This window comes from Anabrus simplex, chromosome 13 (genome assembly GCF_040414725.1).
Source record: "Anabrus simplex isolate iqAnaSimp1 chromosome 13, ASM4041472v1, whole genome shotgun sequence".
NCBI classification, from domain to species: Eukaryota; Metazoa; Arthropoda; class Insecta; order Orthoptera; family Tettigoniidae; genus Anabrus; species Anabrus simplex.
The window spans coordinates 102,853,411-102,881,182 of NC_090277.1; the positions used below are offsets into that span (position 1 = coordinate 102,853,411).

At 38.2% G+C, this 27,772-nt stretch overlaps 2 protein-coding genes across 2 annotated transcripts in view; both read left to right on the forward strand.

The window, feature by feature from the left end:
• Positions 1-5,406: 5,406 nt before the first annotated feature.
• Lsm10 (U7 small nuclear RNA associated Lsm10) overlaps positions 5,407-27,772 on the forward strand; it is a 36,675-nt gene continuing 14,309 nt past the window's right edge. Inside the window, exons 1-2 of the mRNA XM_067157239.2 lie at positions 5,407-5,610; positions 7,451-7,568. Coding sequence (XP_067013340.2) covers positions 5,471-5,610; positions 7,451-7,568 — 258 coding nt within the window. The 5' untranslated portion in view covers positions 5,407-5,470. The remainder of the gene's footprint in view (positions 5,611-7,450; positions 7,569-27,772) is intronic.
• Nt5a (5' nucleotidase A) lies at positions 15,674-17,515 on the forward strand. Its single transcript, XM_067157137.2, has one exon. It carries the CDS (start codon positions 15,685-15,687, stop codon positions 17,038-17,040), a length of 1,356 nt encoding a protein of 451 aa, XP_067013238.2. The 5' UTR covers positions 15,674-15,684; the 3' UTR covers positions 17,041-17,515.

Consider the following 27,772-nt stretch of genomic DNA (forward strand, 5'->3'; position numbering starts at 1 on the left):
TGGCACATTGCCTACTACATGATATTGTGACGTTCCTTAAAATGCTGAATACAAAAGAATTACGATTTCACTCGAATCTAGCAAATATGAAGCACACTGGACACACTGAAGTGAGTTAAAGTGCGGAAAGCTACCCTGTACGTTCCGGAAGACGCGTTCTATCATGATGCGGATAAATGTTGAATTTAAGTTACTCGGTAAAATACTACTTTTTTAAAATGTAAAGGCAGTTTTGAATTAAATTCGTGTTAAATTCAAGTGCAGTGGTTGTTGTCTGCCTTGAATATTCGTTTGTCTCTGGGAGTGTTCAGAAGAAAGTCACAGACTTCTTCAAAAAATAAAGTCGAGGAAATATAATTTGAGATGCTGAAAACTTCTTGCAAGTTCCTGTACTTAATATCATTACTTCTTGTAAATATATGTATCCTAATATTCCTCTCATTTAATAAATACAGTATTAAGGATTTTTATGTGCAAAGTTAATGTCATGGCAGATGCAAAATGTATGGCAGTGTGGATAATAATTTCTTAATAATGAGGTTTAATGGTTTTCACTCAGTTAAACTTTTGCTTGTGGTTGGGTGACCCTTGTCATTGATATGGGAGAATGATGATATAAAATAGCCTTGAGACACAAAGCCGTAAATCTGACCTAAGCTTAACTGGCTCCTGCTTGCAATTAATGGAAGGAAGGAACAAAAGTCAATACGTCCGTAGTTGTCGCAAGAGAAATCCCTCATTAACCTGTGACTCTAGGGGTTCTTGTGACAGGTACCAGGCCTATTGTACTGTATTATGTTACCAGATCTATGTTTCAATACCTTGGGTGGTGTAATATAATGGAGTTCATTATTTACAATATCAGCAGATAATCATTCGCAGATGCGGGTAGCCATGCCAGTACGCAGATGCGGATAATATTTTGTGTGTCCACGCATGGCTTTAGTCATATAGTGCCTAAAAATGCCTGAATTGATGTTAGAACCTAAATTTGCCTATATACATCTATAATTCCTATTTTTATCAGTGGTGTATGCTAGGATTGTCATGAGCTACCACTAGAGTTAAGTTACCTATTTTCGATGGTTGGTTTAGTGAAAGTCAAGCCTTCAGCGTTTTGAGCTGCAGCCAGTAGCCAACAGAGAAGCCTGCTGTGTTGTCAAGGCTGCTTTACAGGCTACTGCCCCGGCCTCTGCTACTGCCAATGCTCAACTCCTGATCAGTGAAGATGGTAGCCTAAGGTTTGGCAAATGAAAGTCCGGCTTTGTGGCTAAATGGATAGAACGTTTGCCTTTGGTTCGATGGCCCCGGTTCAGTTTCCTGAATCAACCCGCTCATACTGTTGATTCCCCTGGCTTGGTGTTTATAACATCTTCGCCATTCATTTTACCCCCATTAGGTCAACATTAAGCCTATATAGATGCCATGCCCCATTATTATTATTATTATTATTATTATTATTATTATTATTATTATTATTATTATTATTATTATTACTGATTTTCATTTTTTCTATCAGTATAAATATTCAACTTTCGTAGTAGAACAAAGCAAAAATAATTATTTAGTGTCATTATATCTAACGGTTCAAATCCTTCTCATTCCTTGTGAGATTTGTGCTGGACAAAGCGGAGGCGGGACAGGTTTTTCTCCGGGTACTCCAGTTTTCCCTGTCATCTTTCATTCCAGCAACTCTCACAAATATCATTTCATAGCATTTATCACTCATTAATAAATCACCTTGGGAGTGGCGACCCCATTGTAATAACAGTCTATATATGTTTCATTCATTGCATCCCTGACCCGGTCAATGACTGGAAAACAAGTTGTAGGTTTTCATTTTCATTATATCTACCGGTATCACTTTTGACATACAACATTTGTAGTTTCAATCTTGCCGCCTGATGTTTAAGGTCGGGTCCCTAAGTGCGCCACTGTCAAAATTTCTCTCAATTCAATAGTGGCGATTGGGAGTTGCAAGGGGTAGGGGGGTTTGGGCAAAACAACAAAAAGTGCACGGATCTAGAGCTATAGCGAGGGAAAAGGGAGGGCAACAAAATTGAAAAATCTACAAAATGGTAAGTTTTTTTATCCTCTCTGAGCGAATTTCGATAGAGACGTACAGTTTTAATCAAATACAGTAGAGACAATATGCGACACTCAGCGAGATATCGAGGGATAGCTATTAGAGCTCTCTCTAGCGGGTAGACCTGAGAACTACTGATTCTGACATAAGAGCACGTATATTTGTGTGTGAAATTTTTGGTGTTATTTATGCGTTTTGAGTGAGTTGACATAATTAAATAGTAGTGTGTGTCATTCCTTGATATCTTCTCTCAACATGGGGGGAAAGGTATGTGCTGTGTTTGGCTGCAGTAACTATGAATTAGAGAAGAATATGCAGTCTTTCTTCAGTTTTCCTCGTGACAAGAAAATGTAAGTAATATTGTGTTTGCATATATATTCTTCCAGTGACAAAGAGGTTTTTATTGTACTTCATAATCTTCTGACCTGCTCGACCCATATTTTAACTGGCTTAAAATATAATATGCATATTTTATTCTATAGTGCAGCAGTTAACCTTCAATACCGATGTGTTGTTGTAGGTGTGGTATGTGGGTTTTAAAATGTCACAGAAGTGATTTGGATAAGGTGTACAAGAAAGAAGGGATGTTACGCATATATAAGAATTATAAGATCTGTTTAGATCATTTCCAGGCCAGCGACTTTAGAAATCCTCGACTATACAGCCAAGGGTGTTACATTTTTACCCTAATTGTACGTAAATATTCCTCAAAGCATCACTATCGACAACATTTTCACACTTTTCTTTCTCTTATCCCTCTTCTCACATTAAAGCTGGGATTTTATAGATTTTCTTTCTGTTAGTAGGCTTCATGTTAAGAGGAAAATTGTCCAGCTTTTAAATGTTAATTCATTGCATCGTGTGTAAGGAATGTGCCGATATTTTTATTGACGCAAGTGTCTTAATGTGATGATACAATGCTTTTAAATGAGAAAAAAAGACAATTCTAACCGTAAAAGTTCAGGCAGGAATGCTAAAGCAAAAAAGTAATGCATTAATGAAAGATCAAGCCATTTCACATTAGTCCATTTCACATCTTTTTTATATGTCTAATTTCAGTCTTTAAATAATAACCTTTTAAATAATTCTTCATTCATTTATCCAGAATTGCTTTAGCAACTTCGAAGTTAATATCTCAATAATACTTTCTTTCTAGACGTAATTTATTTATCCATTTTCGTATATGCATTTCCATTGATATTTGAATTTAGCGCGACTTTTCAGGTCAAGTTACTAGGAGCGCCACCGTCGAATTGTCTCCCATTTTAACAAGGCTAAATCCGTAAGTGTCGCGAATTGTCTCTACTGTATTTGATTCGACCAACTTTAGTTCGGTAACAATAGTACTGTACAATAAAACGTTCATCAAAGGTACATTAATTAGACATGTGATACAATTAAATAGAAGTTCGGCGTGATTACACAATTAAAATACAATTTAGTATTTGCTTACACACTTTAAGAAAGTAACAGACACTAGATAGAACTGCACAGAGACATTTACTGAGTTCTTCAGTCTGCCGGAACTTTTAAAAATCAGGTGGCTGAAATAAAATATACTTTTCTCCATAAATTGGGGGCCCCTAAACACCGCTACTGTCTCAGTTTAGTACGGGAGAATACGGAAGTGTCGACTGCCCAGTATTGTCTATAATAGTGTATTTGGTTCAACACTATGGGTTCAACGCTATACACTTCTATACATCTATTTCATTAAGTGCACAAAAAGAATCGTATTACAAACTCGAATATTCACAGATACTTTTTGATCGTAATTTACAACTTAGAATGTGGTAGCATTCACAGCGTTCAGTACAAAGTTCACACACACATAAGCACTGCAGGGGATGTGATACTTCTTATTTATACACAATTTGGTATGAAACCCGTGCACCGCCATCCTGGTCACCACATGTCGTAATTTCTGGTTTGCTTGTCTCCATTTGGCAGTCATCACTGCTTCTGTTGTATGGACGTCTTCCCATATTTGATCTTCCTTCTCCCGTCTGTTCCGCAGAGCCGTCTTCATTGCAGGTGTCTTTGGTAACAAGTGGCTTGAAGTTAGATCTTCCAACAAAAATGTTTCTTTGCCATAACATAAACTAGTCGAGACGGCGTGTATTTTGATAAGCCCATAGTTCTTTTCAAGAATCTGGCTTTTAGAGCCTCGATATCTTCCAGTTGTTTTGCAGTCAGGTGTTCCCACATTATCTCTATTCCGTATGTTAACGTGGGTAGTATTTTGGTCTCGAACAACTTCAAGGCAGTTTCTAGGGAGAGAAGCTGTAGATTTTAAATGTCGTTAATTGCTTTAACTGACGCGATCAGTCTTTTTTTCTGAGGTGTACTATTTTGCAGTCATATGTATTGTAATTCCTAAATATCTGTACCGTACATGTTCTTCTTTTTAAGCGGTAAAACTTTGCAGAAGGTGTCATCGTTCGAGGCTAGTCTTCCTGCTTCCCTGAAAATTACTAGCTCCGTTTTGTCTCGATTCATCTGTTGTTCGTTCGTTTATATCCATTCATCTAAGGAGTTTAGTCCTCTTGTTCGATGCCAGTGCCATATCGTGAGTAAGAATATTGAAGAGCAAATGGGCTGAGTGGATCACCTTGCAGTACTCCATTAGTCTGATCTCGAAAGGATAGAGAAAGTAAAAGCACGCTTTCTTAAATGTACTCTACGAGTTGGAAAATCGGCCCCATCACGTCTAGTATATGAACTGGCCAAAGAAACTTTTTACATTCAGGACCTCAGAATGAGGCTCCATCTGCCATCTACTGGAGCTTACAATGAACTCCTACGCAGAAGGGAAGAAAAGAAAAAGGAAATCGACCCCGACTTCTATACCTCAGATGCCATGTTGGTGAGAAACTGGACCAAAGAAAATCAAGATCAAAGACATATCATAACACGTCTTTCCATTCATGGTTTTCACCACAAGATATGCACAGTCAACGAAGTCTTTTCATAATCCAGATGTTAACTGTATTTGCTTTTTATGTGGCAAACAGTGTGACAGGTATCACATCAAGACTTGCAACAAGAGAACCATGTCGATAAGTGAATATTGTAAACCCTAATGCCCATTCGGGTGCCCTTTCTAATAATACAAAAATTAGTCTGATTTAACCATTCAGACTGTCCAAAACTGTCGTTGATTTTCACAGAATTTTCCGACATGATGTTTGGTATAAGTTTTATTGTCCATGGGTCTTTTGCAATACACGACGGCCGATATAGTTCGAATGTTAGATAAAATGGATAGACGTTCCTTCCAAAGAGATTATATGTTGTTCAGTTGTTTGCAAGCACAAAATCATGGCTGCAGTTGGTTTGCGTTAAATCATCTTTGACGTTACTGTGGCGGTGTTTTTCGGGATAATGTATTGTGCGAATGCTCGGGAAAAGTACCTTTTCTTCAATAATTTAGTTTGTTTAGTTAACGGACTATGCGGAAAGTATACCACAGTAGATCTTCGTAACGAATCTTTTGTTACTGGGAAAATAGATCAAGTCGATGGGTATGTTAATGTTCTATTCTATTTGATTAATTTGTCGCTTTAAAGTTAACTTGCAGATTTTAAAATATATTTGAAACTATTTTTTGCTATAGCCTGGAAGCAATGTCAGAATGTTGGCAAGTGTTTGATCGCTCCCTGACTGTTTTCGAATTTTAGAGGTCTCTTGTTAAGTTTGGTAGTTTTACCAGGATGAGGTTAGGTATACACGTTACATCAAATCTTGCCATGTATTTGGATGTATTCCCTTACTATTTAAGTCTAGATAGGACCCATTAAGTAAGAATTTCAGTAATTAATTTGTCTTCCGACTTTGCGTCGAATGCTCTACCATTGAGCTATGGTGGCCTCTTCTGTTGGAAGGATCTGAGCTACATATCTGACACTGTTACTTGTAATTAAATGTCAACTAACTGTCAGTTTAATGTCATATTAAACTGCCAAGGAAATCATTATGCTTATTTAAATGATACTTTGTGTTAGAAGACCTCAAAACTAAAATGTGTTATCTTCAGACTTTTTATTTTGGCCTTACTTTAATAAACATTGTCAATCATTTTATGTCCGAATCGTTGGCTGAATGATCAGCTTACCGGCTTTCGGTTCAGAGGGTCCCGGGTTAATTCCAGTGGCTCGGGGGCTGGGTGTGTGTGGCGTTTTCAATATTAGAAATCATCCTAGCTAGGGCCCTCATCTTCACAGATATAATAGGCCTAATAGGCTGTCTACCAGAAAAAAAGACCTGCACGAGGCCTCTCGGGGGCACCAGTTCTCTTCGACAGCTAAGAAGACGGGCAGACACGGGGAGAAGGGAAACGTGCGGTGGAGAACAAGAAGGAGGGGAGGAGGTGCAGAGGCATGTCTCCAAGCACGCAGTGTGCCGGCTTAGCATTGGCCAGCAGGTATTCATCGCTGATCGTGCGGAATTTGAAATGTCACAAATTTTAGGCCCTGTAGTTAATGCTCTAATGAATGTTTGCACCCAAAATTGATGCCGACATAGTTTTTACGTGTACCTCAATTTGTTTTCCAAGTTTCATCGCGATCAACGACTTAACCATTGCCGATGTTCCCTTGTTAGCATAATTTAAATTAGCTAGGATTCCAGGATCTGATTGAGACCTTCATTCTATACATTTCTGAATAATATATGTAGCTGAATTAACAACCTTACTTATCAAACCTACTGTATAACTTTTCTATTTTTAAACTTAAGAACAGAGCAAGTTGGCCATGCATTTATGGTTGCAAGGCTGTGAGCTTGCATTCAGAAGATGGTAGGTTTGCAGGTGTTACAGTGTGTTTTAAAGTTGTATTGTGTTTGCCTGATTTGACTCGTTGGCTGATGGCACAAGTTTAGTGCCGAAACTAGTACCTCATATGAACTAGGCCTACATGTGATTAATGCACATTAATAAACGTCTTTGTATTGAATAGGAGGACCCCTATCAATTTCAATTATTGTAATCCCACTTCAATACGGATCATGAAATTTCTAAATATCTAAATATCAATGTATAACGCAGCCTTTACGTCTCATTTCCGTAATTTGTTTCACTCTTACGCCCTGCAAAGTTATAGAAGATATATTTATTTTAATGAAGTTTAATCTGAGAGAAAATCTCACGTGCGACCACTCGCGGGTTAATTAAGGCCACAGCCACTTCCTTCCCACTCCTAGCCCTTTCCTATCCCATTGCCGCCATGAGACCTATGTGTTGGTGTGACGCAATGCCACTTGTAAAAGAAATTTGATTGAGTCTTAACAAGTTAGACATATTTGGTATTAAAATAATGTCTATGATTATCATGCAGATTGTTAACTTCTTATTATTTTTTTCAGGTACATGAATATTGTAATGACGGACACTGTATTCACCGATGGACGAGGTCAGGAGCATCCTTTTGAAATGTTTTTCATTCAGGCTCGCAACATTCGTTATGTCCATATTCCTGATGAGGTGAGTTGCTTTGTTTAGCTCTTCCACATGTTGGGTTAGAGCAATTTTTCTTACTGTACAGTACGTGATTTGATTACTTGTTGCTTAAAATTCTAATTGGAGACACCCTAAGTATCAAGTTTGTGTACTTGTGTGTGAAACATAGTAATTATTATTTTTGTGGCTTGTCTGCTAATGAATATGATGCTAATTCTTTTGAGTCAGAAATTAGGAGTCTAAGGCTGTGGAGTGACTATGGTAGAACTTGGGGCAAAGCAAAATCCAGGAATTCTGCAGAAAGTCATTATGCTTATGGATTAATTGTTGTTTTAGTTTTTTACAATTGGCTTTACTTCGCGCCGACACATGGTGACAATGGGATGGGAAAGTCCTAGGAATGGGAAGGAAGCGGTCGTGGCCTCAAGGTACAGCCCCAGCATTTGGCTGGTGTGAAAATGGGAAACCATGGAAAACCATCTTCGGGGCTGCTGACAGTCGGGATCGAACCCACTAATTCCCGGATGCAAGCTCACAGCTGCGCACCACTAACCGCATGGCCAGCTCGCCCGGTGTTTCGTAGTACATCACTGTTTCTATTTATTTATTTAATCGTGTTAAGAAACATGACATATAACATCAAAGATACAAAAATAAAATGCATCCAAAATTTCTAGAGACTAGGTAATACCATATCACATGGGCCTACCCTACACAATGAAAATTTTAATATAGTGTGACCCATATCTAGCCAATTCGCACGCTTCCTTGGTGGCATCAGTCAGGTTCTAAAGAGAAAATGTTGTTGGGCCCAACTTGCAGACAAGGGGATGGTTCATGGTCTGTTCTTCAGCACATTCACTTATTGTTGAGTTGTAGGCGAATCCCTACTTTCTCATGTTGGTCTATGATTTGCCAATTCCAGTGCACAGCCTATTTAATGCCTTCCATGTTGACCAATTTTCCTCATGACGTGAAACAGGCTTTCAGAAGGTACCATCCATGCTGCAATGTAGCTGTATTTGGAACGCCATGAATTTACTTGGAATTTTGAAGGTGGTTCATTGAGGCTTTATGTTAAATTAAGGAAGCTTTTTCTTGAACTAAGTCTTCAAGTTGCTGATTGATATCCATATTGTTTCTATTGCCTAAGTTTATAAGTAATAGGAAGCAACAGACAAGTGTCAGATCAAGTCATATTTTGTCTAGTGAGATGGGAATAGTGAAAGATAATAGGATAAACACAATAATGGGTCTGTGTAGAAAGGGGGAATGACAGAAAGAGGAGAGGACAAATTCGAAAACACAAAATATCAAGAAAATCTCCATGTCTGGTAGAATTTTACTATCTGCTACGCAAACTGTATAAAAAAGTTGAAATGATGCAAATCTTATGTGAAATTCTTTTTACAAGAGAGATGTATTCTTTGACTCACCAGCCTGCTCCCACAAGTACATCTACTTGTATAACCTAACCTACCCCTTTCGTATACTTTTGTCACCATAAGACCTACCTGTGTCAGTGTGACTTAAAGCAAATTGAAAAAAAAAAAAGCCTGTTTTACTACCATTTATTACTGGAAGAGAGAATTTGAAATACTCTTTCAACCTATTATGTTCAGTACAGTACAAAGATGGTCGACCAGACACCAGTGGGATCCAAACCCACAGCTAACACACCCCTGGAAGAGTGTGGAGGGGGGGGCAGTAGAATACATCCACAGTATCCGTTGCCTGTCGTAAAAGAGACCTAGGGGCTTTTAACATGCGGATGTGGGTTGGTGACCATGAAGTCCCTGACTGAGTCTAACGACATTGCTTTTACTTGAATCAGGCTTCTCACTTTCATTTTTCCTAGTTAACTTTTGTTATCTTCCGACCCCGATGGTATTAGATGTGTAACACCTGGGCGTCTGCCTCTTACCTGGAGGCCCTGGGTTCTATTCCCAGCCAAATCAGGGATTTTTACCTGGATATGAGGGCTGGTTCGAGTTGCACTCAGCCTAGATGATTATAATTGAGGAGCTCTCTGACGGTGAGATAGCGACCCCTGTCTAGAAAGCCAAGAAGAATGGCTGAGAGGATTTGTCAAGCCAACCACACGACACCTTGTAATCTGCAGGCCTTCGGGCTGAGCAGCAGTCGCTTGATTGGGGGTCTTGCGCTGTGGGATTTGGGGCTTAGGGTGTGTTTCATTCTCCCACCCTTCGTGGCCCTTCCAATTTCTTTACTGATAGCTTCATTCTTTGAAGTGTCGGACCCTTTCCGTTTTCCTTTCCAATTTCTGTAGAGTGAGGACGGTCACCTAGTTGTACTTCCTCTTAAACCAAGCGAGTAGACCGTGCAGTTAGGGTCGCGCACCTGTGAGTTTGCATTCGGGAGATAGTGGTTTCAAACCTTACCGTCAGCAGTCCTAAAGGTAGTTTTCCACGTTTTCCCATTTTCACACCAGGCAACTGCTGGGGCTGTACCTTAATGAAGGTTACGGCCACTTCCTTCCCACTCTTGGCACTTTCCTATCCCATTATCACCATAAGACCTATCTGTGTCGATGTGATGCAGAAAAAAAATCTTCCTCTTATAGCAATAATCACCACCACCACTCTTCTAAGTGCCCTTTTTCAATTAGTTGTATCAGGCTGTACTTCTCTTTTTGACAGCTGTGACAGAAATAGGCTACTTTCCCACATTTCCTGGCATGATGGAATACCTCCTTGTTGGTGATGAGGTCTAGCCATGAGTTGTATACTAGTACAGTAAATTTAGGTAATCATTCACATTTTGGCCTTCCTGTTTTCCAAGGTAATGGCAAGATGCAGAGTGAAGAACTACTGATGTCTGTTTTCGTTTCAGTTTTTTATATTGATAAATTATTCTTTGGCTTTTGAATTTTATAGGAGGATCGTGATACCCAAATGATCTAGTCACTGGTGTTCACGAAGGCGGTCATGATTTTGAATCCCCATCAATGTATGTGGGATTTTTGAACTGAAATTCATGTCCCTGTGGTTCAGATTTCATGTAAAAACCTTTAAGTCCCATGGCTATGATTATGATATCAACCAATGTAAAACTACATGCTTGCTTACCACATTTTTCAGACTATAAGACTCGCTTTTTGTTACAAAAAATACTGCCTAAAATAAGGCTGTGTGTATTGTCAAAAGGTCTATCATACTTACATTGAGTATACATGATTTGCTTTACCAGTGCTCAAAATATTCCTTACAGTACTCTCAGCAGTTGATCCCTTTTGTTACTGCATTTAAGAAACAGCAGCTATGGTATACCTGTATTTGTCTGACAGGAATGTGAGTTGCCAGGGATTTCCTAACAGGACGGCTTGCAACTCCTTGCTCATTCACTTCCTTATCGTACCAGGCAAACACAAGGAGCTGCAACCTTGACTACTGTTATTGGTAACCTTCAAAGAAGGGTCGAAAAAAAAACCTTTCACTTTGTAATCAGTAGCAAGTAGCAAGTTCCAGTAGTGATAATTTACCATACTCAATGTCAGTTGTACAGAAGAGGTTTCTTTATATACCATTCAAGTTATAGAACACTCAAAATTACATGGTAATAGGGCAGCAGGAAGATAATGCCTACTTGTGATTTGTAACAGTGACAGTGTTGTCCTACCTACTGGTAATTTGTGTTTGTACACAAATTAAATTATTTTTGACAGTGAAATTATATTTTTTTCCTAAATTTTCATCAAAATATTAGGGTGTATTATGGTCCAAAAATGCCTTTTTTTTTTTTTTTTTTTTCACTTTGCAAATAATGATCATTGTATTTTAATTCCACTTCATCAGTATTTTTAATTTGTTTGTATAATGTAATAATTGAAAATCTACTGAGGATGGCGTTTAGATTAGGCGTAACATGTATAGATATCGTCCCGTCTAATATAGATGATTGTTTTGTATTGAAAGGGAGGATCATATACTGTTTTTTTTTAAGTGATAACTGTCAACACGGAATGAGATTTATAACATGCAAAATGCCTAATTTTTTAGTGTAATATTAAAATCCTGCTCTTCCCTGGGTATGAGTAATGCGGTTCATATTTCTGTAATTTTTCTGCATGAAGATGATATCAGATACATTTATCACAAGATAAAGAAAATTCATTTTTAGATGAGTTGTGGTGTCAATGCTCTATTCAAATCGTTCCAAAGGAAGAATGCTTTGCTGTTTAACCCCTCGAGTGCTGGCATTTCTCACAGCATTCCGGATCGTTGCTATTCTCATGTGGGTGGAGGCGGAAGAATACATCCACGATATTTCCTGCCTGTCATAAGGGGTGACTGAAAGGGGACACAGGAAATTTCATCTTGTCTACCATGGGTCTCCTAGCTGAGTCTGGCGTTGCTTCAACTTACGTGTATCAGGCTCCTTGCTTTCATATTTCCTGCATTATCTCCCTTGTTCGATTCTTGTTCCTTTCCGACTCCAACAGTGTTACGCTTGCGAGGCCTAAGGAGGCTATCATTTTCACGCCCTCCTTTGCCTTTGCCTTTCCCTTTCTTATGCCGATGCCTTCATCCTCCATCACCTGACCACAATGAAATTAAAAAGAATGATTAAGCACTTTTTCCAATTTCTTTTACATCTCGTCATAATAGCAACCCTTTAAGGATGGTTCTGTTATTACAAATTAATGCTATAAATGGATATTATGGTGATAAACTCAATTTTCAGCCAAGTAAAAGTGATTTTGAAGAATGCATTTTTTAAAATTGAAAGTTGAGAAAGAAAGTTTTCAAGCTCTGTTCTTTATGTATAACATTGTTAGAAACTTTTATAATGAAGTCAGGTCCTGGCTGGTGAACAGTAAACCGCTCATGTGCAACATTGATCTTCGCTTTTGTCTGCTGCGGAGCACATAGCAGTAGTTCCTTGTGAGTGGTGAGGTGGTGGTTTTTGTTTTAAGAGGTAATACAGCTGGGCATCCTCCTCTGTTAACATTAATAGAAGAAAAATGAGAGAAGAATGAAGGTATCGGCAAAAAAGGAAAAGGAAACGGCCGTGAAATGCATGACAATTAAATGCTCCTTAGGCCTTGCAGACCTCATACCATCAGTGTCAAAAAAGAATAAGAGTTGACCAAGAGAGATGAAAGCAGGGAGCCTGACACAAGTAAATGGAAGCAATGCCTGACTCAGCTAGGGGAACTGTGGTCATCAATTCACACCCCAAGTTGGAAGACCTTGGTCCACCTTTAACTCTTACATCAAGCAGGATATACTGTGGGTGTATTCTACCGCCACAGCCACAGGGGGATATGGAGAGAGAGAATGGAAATAGTTGAGTCGAGTTTTAAGTGTCACCAATCGTACTACGATAGAAAATTATCGAGGTATGGTTGAATGTTACGGTTGATGTTTCAGATAAAATTTTCTATCTATTTGTATTATAATGTAAGGGGGAATGTTTCATCCTTGATCAATAGTGCTGCTGGACGAGTCATTTTTGGATGTTCATTTGTTTCAAAGGACAGTGAGAAGTAAAAAGATTTAAATAAACAGGGAGTAGAGAATGCAGGGAGCTACCCACTACTCCACTCTCTGTGGCTATCGCTTGAAGCCAGCGGCCACACCCACCATGCAGAACAAAACGTGGCAATTCTTACATTGTGGATATATACAAACTGACATTTTCTCAGAAGTAGGGAAACTTCAAATTGCACATTTGTGTATCATTTTCAAAATAACACTGCGATTAACTGTAACAAAATTCTCTGGCCAACAGACCTACTAATGATTTATTACTAGGCTCTACAGAAGAGTTTCTCACTTCTCGCAGGTTTAAATCCACTCTCTCTCTAGTTGAATATCAGTACTATAAATTGAGTAGATGATGTAAATCTTCACCAGATATTGGTAAAAACGAGGAGTAGGCTGGCTATTAATAACAATATACTGCAGTCTGAATGCTTGAAGGGAATGTGCAATGTATCACCAAACTGGGCGTAGCAACATTGTTTACTGTACTACATATTTTAAAGTGGTGGTGGTGGTGATTATTGTTTTAATATGAAGTACAACCATCAAGTAAACCATCCTCTATTTACACTAATTAGAGGGGGGGAAAGTGGAAGGGCTTCAATACTTCAAAAAATGAAGGTATTCGCCAAAGGAAGACTGGGGCCACAAAGGACATGAAAATGAGACTCCCTAGGCCTCCACGCATAATACATTTGGGGTCTGAAGAGAACAAGAGTTGACAAAGTGTGGTTGGATAGGATAAATAAGGAGCCTGGCAAGTGAAAACAATGCAGGACTCAGCTAAGGGTCCCATGGTCGCCAACCCACAATCCCAAATTAAGAGCCCATTGGGGCCCTTTTAGTCGCCCTTTACGACAGGCAGGCGATACTGTGGGTTTTTCTACTGCATCACCGATAACGGGATACATATTTCAGAAGCGGTAAGCAAGTCTAACCTAAAAATTCTTACGTAATGTGGACGGTGCTTCTGGGATTCCGAAATACTAGCACAATAACAACGGAGGTAATATATTATACTTTACTACATATTATAAACCATACTTATAATCTTAGCTGTGAAATGTTATTTCAGGAATATTTTTGGTTTTCCGATTTGTGCAACACGACAGTATAATAGCTTCTCTTTTACTTTTTTGTGTCATAATGTTCATGTCTGAAAATGCCCGCAATTACAATTTGCGTTCATCGTATTTACTTTTGTGAGCTATAGGTTTTGCTTTCAAAAAACAATCGTTCTCGCGCCTGTATACGACCACGCCCCCTACGGTAGAGGGCTAGCATTGGGCTTTTTCTCCTTGGGCTTCACTCTGAGCTCCAAGTTATCTCCCTGTAAATACGTGATAAGTACCAATCATTGAAATTGCTTTATTATTTAAAACACAAGAGAGAGGTAAAAGGAAATCGCGTTACGGTATTGTAAATTCGCAGCAGAAACGAAACTTAACCACTGCACTAAAGCTGTTCTTAGCACAACTCTATAACCAGGGTTGGCTGTCCTTGCCGATGCTGCACTGCTCGTCCAGCATCTGTTTGTAACCATTTATATGATTTGAGACCATACTTTTGAAAAAATTAGTTCGAGCCAATGACCATGACCTCTCGGAAAGTTATTATTTTCTTTTATCAGTCCACCTCCGTAGTGTTAACGGTTAGCGCTATTAGCTGCCGTCCCCACGGGCCCAAGTTCGATTCCCGGTACTGCCAGAAATGTAAGATTGGCTGGAGGGCTGGTATGTGGTTAAATGGGTGCATGAAGCTCACCTGCATTGGGGGTGTGCCGGAGAAATAAAAGAATCCTGTGCCACCTCGGGATGGGGACTCGAATTTGGATCAGTCTCATGTCCACACGAATACAATATAAATTACCGAGATTAAGTCTCCGCCTGGTCAGGCCGATTTGAACGAAGAAATTCCACTGCTCATGATGTCTCCCTGTGAAAACGTCCATTATATAGGTTATTTTCATCCTCCCGACGCACGTATACTTTTTTTTTTCATGGCCTTATCTCACATTTTCTGCTCATGAGGGCATGTTTTTAGAGTACTGGTAGCTTTCGTTTGTAACTCGTTAAATGTATTTAGGTGAGGTAATTTTTATTGTTGCTTCATTTAAGTTTTTGAAGGTAGCGTTCCTGTTGACGACATTGTGAACTAGAGTTATTGTATCAGGAGTGCATTTTGTTTGTCTCTGTATAGGTTAATACAGAGATGCTAATGCCCATATGCATTTGATCATACGAATCTCTTAATTAATTGTGTTCAATCAAGTAAAGCTATTATTTTATGCAATATTGGGTACAACGAATTTTGAACTACCACCACCATAGTCATTGGCATGCGTAAATTGTTGAAACGTGATCAATTATTTCGCTTACTTGTGTAAAGTTTAATAAAGAAAGAAAATTATGTCTTGGAAGTTACCTTCTTTGTTATTGCCTCGTATCGATACATTTTCTAAACTGAATACCTGTCGATCTCTTATCAGAGCAGGTGGATGCAATGATAAGATTTCACTGTCTGATTGGACATGCACTATTACCTCTCCAGATACCAGGTCTGTTTATCGGTCTGTCAGCGTGTGTTCTTATTCACTTCCAGTGGTGTATTCGTGTATTCGGCAGTACCACAGTATGGCTAAGTTCAGCTCTCTAAACGTCGGTGACGCGAAAGTGTTTAGGTTAAGTGATTATGATTGTGTAGGCTTTGATTTAGATAATACAATATGTAGGTATAAACTATCAAGCATGGTCAAGATGGAATATGAGGTTATAGCCGATTATCTAGTTCGAGAGAAAGGTTATAATCCAGAATATCTCTTGAAACCTTTTGAAGCTAATCTTGATTTTGTTAAGAAAGGACTGCTGTTGGATTTTGCTCGCGGTAACGTCGTGCAGATAAGATTTGATGGTTATATTGCTAAGGCTAGTCATGGAACACGATTTTTAAGTGAAAAGGAAATAATTGAAGTGTACGGTCCTAATCGAAAGTGGGATGTGGCTGAAAAGTTCACACAGAACATGCTTGAAGCTTGGAATGGGCCTCTGTCGGAAAAGGTTAGGACTCTTCTAGATTACTTTGACATGCCTGCTTCATTAGCATTTGCTCGTGCCGTTGATTCGGTGGATGCTGCTGCAGAGGGTAAAAGTGTGGAAACCTACACAGTATGGCCTGATGTACATGATGCTCTTTTATACATGTTTAAAAGAGAGAGGTTTAGTTTAAATGAAGGGGGATATTTCCCTGCTCTGAAAAGTGATCCAGACCAGTATATTATCAAGTGCAGTAATAATGTACTTAGCTGGTTAAGGTTATTGAAATCTAAAAAGGTGACATTTCTTATAACTGGTTCTCATGTTGATTTTGCATCCTTTACTGCAACTCATTGCATGGGTGAAGATTGGAGGAATTTGTTTGATGTTGTTGTGTGCTATGCTCGTAAACCAGGTTTCTTCACAGGAGTTAGACCCTTCATTGCATTGGATGGCTTTGAGGAAAGAGACAGTATCACTGCAGCAGATATGAAACCTGGAAATATTTACAGTCAGGGCAATTGGCAAGATTTGCAACAATTTTTGAAGATGGCAACAAAAGAGGAGACTCCGAAATGTCTATATGTTGGCGATAACCTCATTCAAGACATCTATACTCCATCAGAATACACAAGATGCGATACTGTATCAGTGGTTGAAGAACTTTCCGCTGAGGGTATGGTGGGTTCTCACAAGAAACACAGTGATTCTCAGATCTTGGTATCTGATACTTGGGGTTCGTACTTCTGTTGTGGTGGTAAGGGAAGTTTTGATGCCAATTGCACGTTATGGAGCAAAATAATACAAAATCATTCCCAAATTTGTGTTCCTGACTTAGAATGTTTGGCTAATCATAACCTGGATCACTGCTACTCACCATTTGTGGTGGAGGAAGACAGTTGTAAACAAATGGGTTATTATCCCAGTTGTCCTGCAAGTTTAGCTGTCCTTTTATAGAATGCTTTTTGTCTCACTGGAAGCAATATATATATATGTACAAAGCTGAAATTGTAGCAGTGGATTATTTTTCTGATTTATTTAATATTACAGTTTCTTTTCTTTCTGATGTGAAATTTATCAGAGATAGTTGATTGTAATTGTATTAAATTTAAACTATATGTCACAACAGTTAATTATACGAAGTATAGGTGTCCGCTATTAGTAGACCAATATGAAATTTTTAAAACTCTGATATAAGTAGAGTGAGTAATTGTATGAAAACCTTTTACCCGATATAACAAAATATTTATGAATGAAATTTTAACCCATTCACCTCTGTTTGCTGGCTATTTAAATGACCTCTGTATCCACAGAATTTATAGGGAGTTTGTTGGAGTGACAGATTTACAAAATTGCTGTATTCCTTGACATTTTTCATTATAATTTTGAGTGCTTTGAAATGTTGCCTATTGAAGGGAAATGTCCTTACAATATCTGTAAGTTATGGTATGAATTTTTAAAAAAAATTGTGGTGGGGGGGGGGCTCTGGTAGTTGCACCTGTTTGGAGAAGCTGTACACTCCTTACTATTCTTGAGTTTGTGATATGGCATGGAATGATCGAGGCACAGAGCAACTCCACGTACATCATGTTGCTATTTTGTCTTTCTTCTTCAGACTGACTATGCAACATTTTGTTGTCTTTGACAGCTGTTGGTGTGACCTTTACTGGAAAGCATCTCCTGGTCTGGAGAAATTTCTCTTTGCTTATGTAACTAGTCGATACATTTTCCTTTTCCAAATTTCTTTCATGATCATCGCAATCTAATAAGGCAATCACTTTACTTATTTCTTCTTCACTTATCAGCCTGATTACATGAAGCCATGATCAAATAACGTGGGATTCACCAATTTTTTAATGATATATCTCAATATTTACAAGCTAAGATTTCTTAGATTTTACTCTGTATATGTTACTACAAGCCTGAAGTAGGTTTTTTTTGTGCAAGTCGTTTTACGTCGCACCGACACAGATAAGTCTTATGGCGACAGTGGGACAGGAAAGGGCTAGGAATAGTATGGAAGCGACTTTGAATTAAGGTACAGCCTGATGTGAAAATGGGAAACCACGAAAAACCATATTTAGGGCTGCGAACATTGGAGTTCGAATCCACTATCTCCCGAATACTGGATACTGGCAGCACTTAAGCGACTGCAGCTATCGAGCTCGGTTCTGAGGTAGTAAGGGACTGATTTAGTTACCCAGAAGACATGATAGAATGCAAGCTACTTCAGTCACTACGGATCTGCATTTAGGGCAGTTACCCAGGGGGCGTATTCCCTATCTGTTGTTTCCCTAACCTTTTCTTAGTTGGTTCACTTACAGATGTGAATGGGTCAATCTGTCATCTCAATTTTAATTTAATGTTATGGTTTATGCTTTCAGAGCCACAATATCAAGACTTGTTGATATTTTAGGTTTATAGCCTATTGTATGACATGAGACAACGTGTTGGAAAACTTACTGTTTCACAGAGACCTTGCTTTGCTTGATTAAAAGAAGCCACAACTGTTAACTCTTATGGGTTTATGTAGCCAGTCCCTGTTATGATCATCGTACTTCTCCTCCTTTGCCCTTGTCCATCTTCTGCTGGGTCGGGGCATTTATGGACCTCTCCGTCTATGACAGTTGATAGCGGAACTTTTGAGAATCCAACCATCCTTCGGGCTGAGTACTCAACCTACATTCAGTTAATACATAACTTGTGTTATGTATTCATAGAACAAAACCTTCCACCATTCCTCTTCCATCATTTTGTCCCAGTCCAGGTTTCCTTTTCTTTCACTCCTCTTTTTCGAATCGATCCACCTTGTTCTAGGTCTCCATCATATGTTTTTATATTCTTTCCTCCTCCATCCTCTTTATGTGTCCAAACCATCATAGTTTACTCCTATCAATTCTCTCGTTTAGGTTTTCCATTCTGACCTTTCTCAGATCTTCATTTCTCAATCTGTCTTTGCTGTCATACTTATTTCGCTGGCTTGAATTCTACTCTTCTCCCTAGTTGTCATTGTCCAGATCTCAGCCGCATAGGTTATGAATGGTGTGAAAATATTTCTCATTGGGTTGGTTGGTGCGTACATCTCTGTGGACTTGGCAAACATGTAATAGCAAGTTCTTGCTGGGCAAGGAAACCAACAGGAAATTATTTCACTCATTTCCCTTGTACTCCTCTTAAGTGACATCTAGAACATCTATGACAGTTGATAGCAGAACTTTTGAGAATACAACCAACCTTCGGGCTGAGTACTCAACCTACATTCAGTTAGTACATAACTTGTGTTATCTATTCATAGAGTAAGAACTTCCAAACACACCTTGATCTTTTCACCACACCACCTGACAAACAGCTGGTCTTTGTAGATGCACTCTTCTTAAATATGCCCTTCCTACAAGAGTTAATAATGCCAAAAGGTTTTAATTGAATTACATCTTTCTTCACCTGCTTTCAATTGCTCTTGATTTTATTTTTTGTAACATCTCCACTCTTTCTTATTAGGCTGATGACCTGCTTACTATCTGTTGGTATTAAGACAGAACTGTACTGGACACATCACAGACAAGACTGGCAGGCTCGGTGCCCTTTTGTTCCTACATGTTAGTTGCTTACGTGTGATGCCGACTATTGACGAGATGTGTAGGTCTACTTGATTGGTCTAAATCGTGATGGGTGTATAGTAAGGAGCCTTCCTGGCAATTAAGAGTGGGGAGGGCCATTTCAATAAATTTCCTCCTTTGCTTGTGTGGTTGTAAGAGTACCCTTCGAAGGAGAAGTTCGGAACTCCTGAGGTATCTGTGATGCTGGTGTCATAACAGCCATACTGAATATCTAACCACTAAATCAGTTCAAAATTACTACTGAAAACTAGCTATTACTGTCAGTACACAATGCACTAACATGATAAGACTGAAAGCTTTGTAGTAGAACCATGAAATGGGGCAGTTAGAGCGCTTAACATTTCAATGTGAAGTTGGCCAAAATCTATGGAGCGGAGAACTGCGGAGCCAAGCACTTGAGAAAACTTGCATGTATAGTTTTTTTTTTTTGGAAAGTTATTCCATTCTGGCATTTGGGAGGAAAAAAAGAAATATTTTGGAGGATGTTTTCTAGAATTTCTGTTCAAAAGTGCATTTTCCTGAAGAGAATTGAATGCACAATTTCTTCTGGGCTGCTGCTGAACTTGTATCTTCACTGCTTTGAAGCACATGTTATATTTCTTGTTTGGGATTGTTTATCATGGCACAGTTTGTAATATTATGTTGAATTACCGGAATGGTACTTTTTATGAATTTCAGCCAATGTTAGTTAATGTTGATGTGAGTGGTATGTATAAAATCACACGGTTCAGGCTACTTCCTTCTTCAATCACCCTTATCCAGGGAGCTCCCGGGTTGGGCTTCGGATGATTGACCACCATCCACTCCTTGGAGACAAGAGATGCATGATATTTCCTTATAAAAGTTATAAAAAACCTTTTGGGCGAGTTGGTAGGTCCATACCGTTGGCAATAAATGTGTCATTCTCTTAAAAGTAATATGCCTTACCTTTCAAGATAATTTCGAGGGCTCAGTGCCAGAGGCGACTAAGCACCATCTGCCACATTTTGAGTAAATGAAGGATAAAGTTAACAAGGAATTTAAAATTATAGCAGCTTTCCAAATCGTTTATTGAAGAACCTGGACAATAAGAAAAGTATCCTCTTTCAGAATGAAAAGTATTCCAGAGTTACTCTTATGCTAGTATGTGTATCAGTACTACAAATTATGCCCACTGACAGTCAGGATATTTTAGGGTTTAAAGACAATGGGGAGTTTTTTGGTTTTTTTTTTCCTGTTTGGATAATTGCACATGCACCATCACAGGAATTAAACTATAATATGCCCTCTTCGTCCTGATCTGCTGTTGCCAGATTTCTGTAGAACTGATGATGAATGGGAGGGATACCTATACTTCAACAGCTCCAATAGGTCAGTCTTTTTTACAGTCGTTATCCTGTGCCATTGAGGATACAAGAGTGGGGTTGTGCCCCTAAATCCACTTGGGCGATCGACAGTCACTGGAACAAGTTCCGGTTCTTGAGAGTTGTAGAAAGCTGCGAAGTTAGGTGGACTGTCTTTTTGTAGAACAATGTGTCAAATCTGAAACTACTGTACTTTTTGTCCTGCGAGAAATGTTTTCCTGTTAGTGATCTCATTCTGGAGTTGTTTGCAGGAATAGAACATCCTGCTATCCGTGTGAGTGATACGGAAATGAGGTTTCTTCTTTTTTTGATGATGCAATGACAGTCAACCAGTTTTCTGATGTAAAGACATTACACATGCCTGATTCATCAGTACAGGTATTTTCTTACCTCCGATATGTCTTGTAATCGTCGCTAACAGTAGATAAGTCAGATACTGGTGAGCTCTCGTGTAGTATCACCACCATCTCAACACTTACTGTAGTCATGTATGGCTCACACATCACCGTCATCTTTTATAGTGCCAGACTTGCTCACTGGTGGCAGAACGTTACAGAAACAGTAAGGTTGTTAGTCATAAGTGGTATAGATAGAATACGATCTTTTCTACTCATTACACTGTAAATATCAAAATGACCCACGATGGCGTTTGGTCACCTTTGGCACTGAGCCGCTCATTTAGCTTATGCTGTGGTGCGTATAGTACAGTTGTACCGGTTATGAACTAACGCACTGCTGAGGAAGCATTAGCCTTCTATGCGTAATGGTGACATGAACCACTTCTCCATGTATAGTGAGCCTTCTGTTGATGATTCAGGGGGTATCTTCTCATCAATAGGGCACACAGGAAATTTATTTTAAAATATTTGTCATTTAGAACAGTAGTTTTTTGTTTAATTTCACAGGGTATAACCTGTGATGCCAGGAATTTTGGTGCTAAGCATTAATTTGTATTAAGCTCCCTCAGTGGAACAGAGGTAGTGTGTCCGAATCTTAATCTCAAACTTGCAGGTTTAGTCGGCCAGGGTTATAGACTTTTTGAGTGTTGAACAGAATCTTGGCACTCAACATCATGATTGTTGATATGTTAGAGACCTGTAGTGGTGCATTTTGTGTCTGACAAAATTATCTCAACCTTAGGAGTGCTCAGAAGGGTTCTGTTGTGACAGTGAAATCAGAATCTCGAAATTTGTATGCAGGTCGTCAATTTAGGTCTGCACCCCTGTAACTGAGGGCATAAGATGATTATTATAATTTACACATGATATATTTGTTTAGGATTTCAATATATTGCTTTGCAAGAAACTTCATCAACTCAATGACATCTTTAAATATAAGAATTTTTCAAAGCCAAAATTTACAGTAGGCCTACTTGACTGTTTTTTATGTTTTCTGGCTCGCAGCTAGGGTCATATAAACTGAGAACTTGTGGCGTAATAGATGTGATGTTATAGTCCAGAATTTGTAATTTTAAGGGGTTTTGATGGTGCTCATTCTTAATGCTTTGATCTGTATACTTTAATTCTCTTACATGGCCTGTTTGTGACTAAAGCATTTTCAGTATGTGAAACTTAATTTTAGGCACAAATTTTTCATTAATTAGTAATGTGAAGGTATTAATTTATTCTTTCTTGAATATTTTGCCAGTAATCCTTATTCATCAGTTATGGACTTAGGGTGGAAATACAGTAGAACTTTGATTGTCTGTCGTAATGAAGGGATAGGGAAAAATGTACCGGTATAGATGATGAAGACGGATTATCTGTTTGATTTATTATCATTGTATTTTCATGTTCTTTTAAAGACTTCTGACTTTCTTCTTAACTTTAATACCAGCAATTTTTTAATGCTTTTTATTCTAATTCTCTGGAGTAAAATAATCATGGAGAATAAAGTGTCATAGTCTTGCTCAATGAACTATGTGTTGGGTTCTGCTGACTCAATTGCGATGTGTAGAGGAATATAGTATCGCTGTCATCACTGTCACTCAACATAGTAGCCTCGCACACAGACTCGCCAGTAATGTAATCACTTTTTTATTTCACACTCAGGAAGCGCCAAGTCGCGTATCCAGCCACTGGTTAAGGTTTTCTTTATCCATATCAATAAACTGGTCATTTTCTTCCTCTAAACTTTTTACTGCTCAGTCTGCATGCCTCTGAGAATGAACTATCTACCTTCACAAACCTCTATTTAGTCTCTTTTAGTTTCACACATCTTGTCATTAAATCGTTGAAAAACTAGTCTAACCAGCATCACCTTGGTCTTCTACGTCTCTTGTCCTCCAAGGTTGAGTTAATTTATCCTACTCCATTTGCCTCACATGACCAACACCACCAAAGCTGGTTTTATGCATGCAGCTTTGCCCGGTTCATTCCTAACTTGGCCTTTTCTGAGTACCTTCCTGCCATTGTTCTCACCTGTTTGTATTGGTAATCATTCTCGCTACATTCATGTCTGTTGGCCCCAACTTTGAAAAAAAAAATCCTGAGTTCACCTTGCTTTCACTCCCATACAGCAAAATTGGTCTGAAAATTGACCGATGTAAATATCGTTGGAGAACTCTCTTCTTTCGTAGAGAATACTGCTGATCGCAATTATGAGCTCATTGCGTTTACAGTAAACAACAAAGAGAAATTCCCAGGTATTCAGCGGAAAATTATATACAGTTTTTGCTTATTAGCAAAGCTTTTAGGAAGGAACCACTCATCTACGAAGGTCACAAAGGCATTTTCAGATTTAGAATTTGTGTTGGAAAGTAACATTTTTCCCATTTTTATTACATTTCCTCCAACAAAACATTCACTATTCTCATATGTATGCTTATGTCATCACTATTTGTGAGAATTATGTGCACTAATAATTCCTAAATATGTACTGGGCCCCGATAACCTAGCTGTTAAGCCCCTTTAAACAACAAACATCATCATCAAAATATGTACTATGAAATGCCCAAATGTGCACTAAATATTGAGTCTACAAGCTTACTCTTGTCTAGGTGATATGTGAAACATTTTTTAATTTCTTCTTTATGTCCCATTTCTGGTCTTCTGGGTCAGGTTGTGAATCAGGGACCTCCAGTTTTCTATTGTTCACAGTTCCCCTGAGGATGAGAACACCAGGAAATATGCGTCACTCTTGGGGGGCGCCCTAACAGTTTCCAAGGCCTCAACTTGCTTTGTCATTTTACAGGCAATTAGTACAATGGGCTCGCCACAACCAAAAGCATTTTATACCTACTGCCAGAATTTTTTTCAGGCCACCCCTAACATAGAGTGCAGACGCTGCTAGATGACTTTTGTGGTATTATCTCCACCAAGGGACCATCGGCCCTCCTAAAGAGCCTTATCTGCCCAAAGCCATTGGCCTCTTTAAATTGTACTCGTATTTATCCCAGAGTCCAGCGCTGCCTCTTCCACCATCTCCACCGCACCAAAGTCCATCTTCTTCGCCGGAAATGCCGTTGAGATCTTTACTCGTAACTCTGAGCTGGGACCTTTATGTGATGTTACAGACCAGGCCAGTGTGCCCTGGGACTCACATAGGCAGGGGCGGCACTGCGTGGGAAACTTGATACTATAATTTTCTCCATATTTTCTGGTTCCAGTTTATTCCTCCCATCCATAAGAATGTACTGAAGTACAGTCCACTTTTTCCCACAACCCATGCTTTACACACTTTGCACAACATTGCCAATATTACCATGGCATTACTGCCGAACAACAAAAGGTTTGCTGCATGTTATATGATTTGGCTATACGGTACCCATAAAGCTCGTAAAATGGTTATCTCCACAAGAAATTATAAATATGCTCTAAACTTGTTCTTAACATCAAATTGAGTACAAATCTCCAAAATATGCACATATATGGATGCACAAACATGTTTCAGTCAACTTAATTTTGCATGAAATATGTAATTGCCTACTTTTATTTCAATATCCAGCTGCATTAAAAATACATATTCATATTTATTTCTCAGCACTAGCTATCACAATAATGATGAGTTTATATTCATTGTTACTAGAAAACAAAATTGCAGGCTTACTCTATAACTTGAAATTTGACCTCAAACAACACTGCAGGTATTTGTTGATATTTAGCTGTGCAGAAGAAACTGCTGGGCAATCTCAAAATCTCAAGCCATTACGCCAATTTACTGTTCAACTTAAATTTAATCATTTGTTTTCTCCATTGAATATATTTAGAGGAGCTGATCATCCTCTAGTTTTGTCCCTTAAAACGATACCACCACTAGAAATCCAACTGGTTTAATGAAAGGTATGTGTGAACGAACTACATAATTGAAATAGGCATCCTGTTATTCACTAGACCTCTGAATCAATAAATTGTCATTCTAGTCAGTTATTTTGCTGCTGCTCTTGGGATATATTAAAGTACTTGCATTTTTCTCGTGCAGTATCAAGAATTATGAATTTGGGCAAATCAACTGCTGGAGATGTCTTATTGAGTAATTGTCCATGAAGGGGGAGGGGTAAATAAATGAACTTCTGATGTGATTGTAACGTTTTAAATCTAACGATTTGTAAATTTTAATGACGAGTTCGGTATTAGTATATTAAAAGGAACGTAGCAAAAATCTATCTTTTGCAAACTCATATAATCAATAGGTTGGAAAAAGAATCTAAGGAATTTTTTTTTAAATCTCTACATCAGTAGGATTGATTTTCCTTGGTGTCAAACATGATGATACTCATGTTGGGCATATTCTGTGTATGGAATGTGTAATATATTTCAAATTTATTAAATTAGAGCAGAGATTTGTATAATGCAATGAAACGTTATGATCAGTATTAACAATGATGAAATAAAATATTTTAAATGATATTGCCCAGTATGTTTTACTGGTTCACGGATGCATTTGAATTACAAATTACGGTACCTTACTATGATGGAAACATTTACAGCTTCACCTGGTTCTTGTCAGTAGAGCCTATGTGTTGGCCGTAAAATGTGAACTTATATGAAGTGACTGAACGTGAGAATCAAGCTCAGCCGAATCAGCTCATAAATAGAATTTATACCATTGTCCATACTTTTACACAATATACTCAAGTTTAGTTAGAATGTAGGAAGTTATGTTGCAAAGTATGGTACATCGAGGAAGCAAGTTCTGATTGCCTATTTAATTTTAATAAATTACTTTGTTTCAAAATATTTATGTCCATTAGATTTCTGCTTTCTGTAAACCACTTTTCTTTCTAATTGTCAAGTAAAACACTTGCCATTTTGTAGTCATCTCGCATTGGATACTAAGGCTCCTTGCTCACTGTCAAATATTTTGTCAAAATAATTTTACAAATAATTTTCCTTTTCTTTTTAGAATTTGACTTCCATATGCCTTCATTTGTGGGTGATTTTAATAGAAATGTCACCTATTTGGCTCATTTTTTTTTTACTTTGCACTCTTTCCATTTCTGCCTCTCTTCTTGCATTTCAACTATAAAGAAGCCTTGTTTGACTGTAAACACTTTTATATTGTGGCATTGTTTAATAATGAAGCTCCATCCTTCCCTCATACTCTTGGTGTCTGATGCAACAGGTTTTGTCAAATAGAACCAGGCCTGTTTGGTCAAAGTTATGCAAAACTTAAATTTGACATTAGTTTGACTGTGTTGTAGACATGCAGTATACATTTTAATTTTTTATAAATTACTCATCAAAAAGGATTCAAAGAACCATTTTAAAAGGAATATATGAAAAATTTCTAGGTGCTATTTTTTGGTTGTAAGGGAGAAGATGAACATTGTCAAATTTCATGACTAATACGTTGACAGCAATTTGTCATTGGAGATTTTCATGAATAATCACAGTATCGCAATTAAGGTGGGTTTTTTCCCCCCTTAGTCTCGTATGCCCTTGTTGGTTAAGTTTGTAGCCAAACATTCAACAAACTGAACTTATCTCTAGAACTGCGCATGTGATCCATTTGTAGAAATGACTTGTTTTAATTTTGTCCTCATTGGTAATGGAGTGTGCATATCTACTTCATATACTGCTGCTTCAGTTCAGAAGTAATTTTTATTATATTTGTGTATTGTCTGTGATGATGTGATTCATCAGTCTTCATAATGGCATTGTATTAGAAAATTCTGTGCCCTAGCAATGGTGCTCGCAATGAGAAATTTGGAAGTCCACATGGTCCGACCTAGCTTGAAATCTGCTAGAAATGGTGCAGAACAGAGTATGAATTAATTTATTTTTAGCATATGGTTAGATCACTAAAAAATTAATATTTACAATAATTATTTCCTAATAAAGTTATAAACTAATATCCAGGCCACAGATATAGTCTGTTCATCCCTCTGGCAAAACTAGGAACTGTGCTGTTGACTGCCAGAGAAAGTTCTCAAAGGACATTCTTGGACTATATGATGAACAGTCTGCTTTTCAGCATCACAGTCACAACTTCGAGGAGTTCTTCCGCTTGTGCAGAAAATCCTTGTTAATTACAGGTAGTTCGCTACTTTGCTTTGTTTTCATATTTTTAAAATTTTAACTTTACAACCCATGTTTTCTTTGAATTTCTTACACTTTTAAACCGTATTGTTTATTATGAATGCCTGCCATTTAGACATTTCTTTGCATTCAGAAAATCAAATCAAATCAAGGACTGCTGTTCCCAGGTTAATAGACTGCCTTAAACAAGTTTAAAGTACAGAATGATATGCAAACACAATCTTAAAATGGCATCTGTTACTTGCCAATG

Coding starts and splice junctions, on each gene's coding strand:
- Nt5a (XM_067157137.2), top strand. CDS start 15,685: ATGGCTAAGTTCAGCTCTCTAAACGTCGGTGACGCGAAAGTGTTTAGG.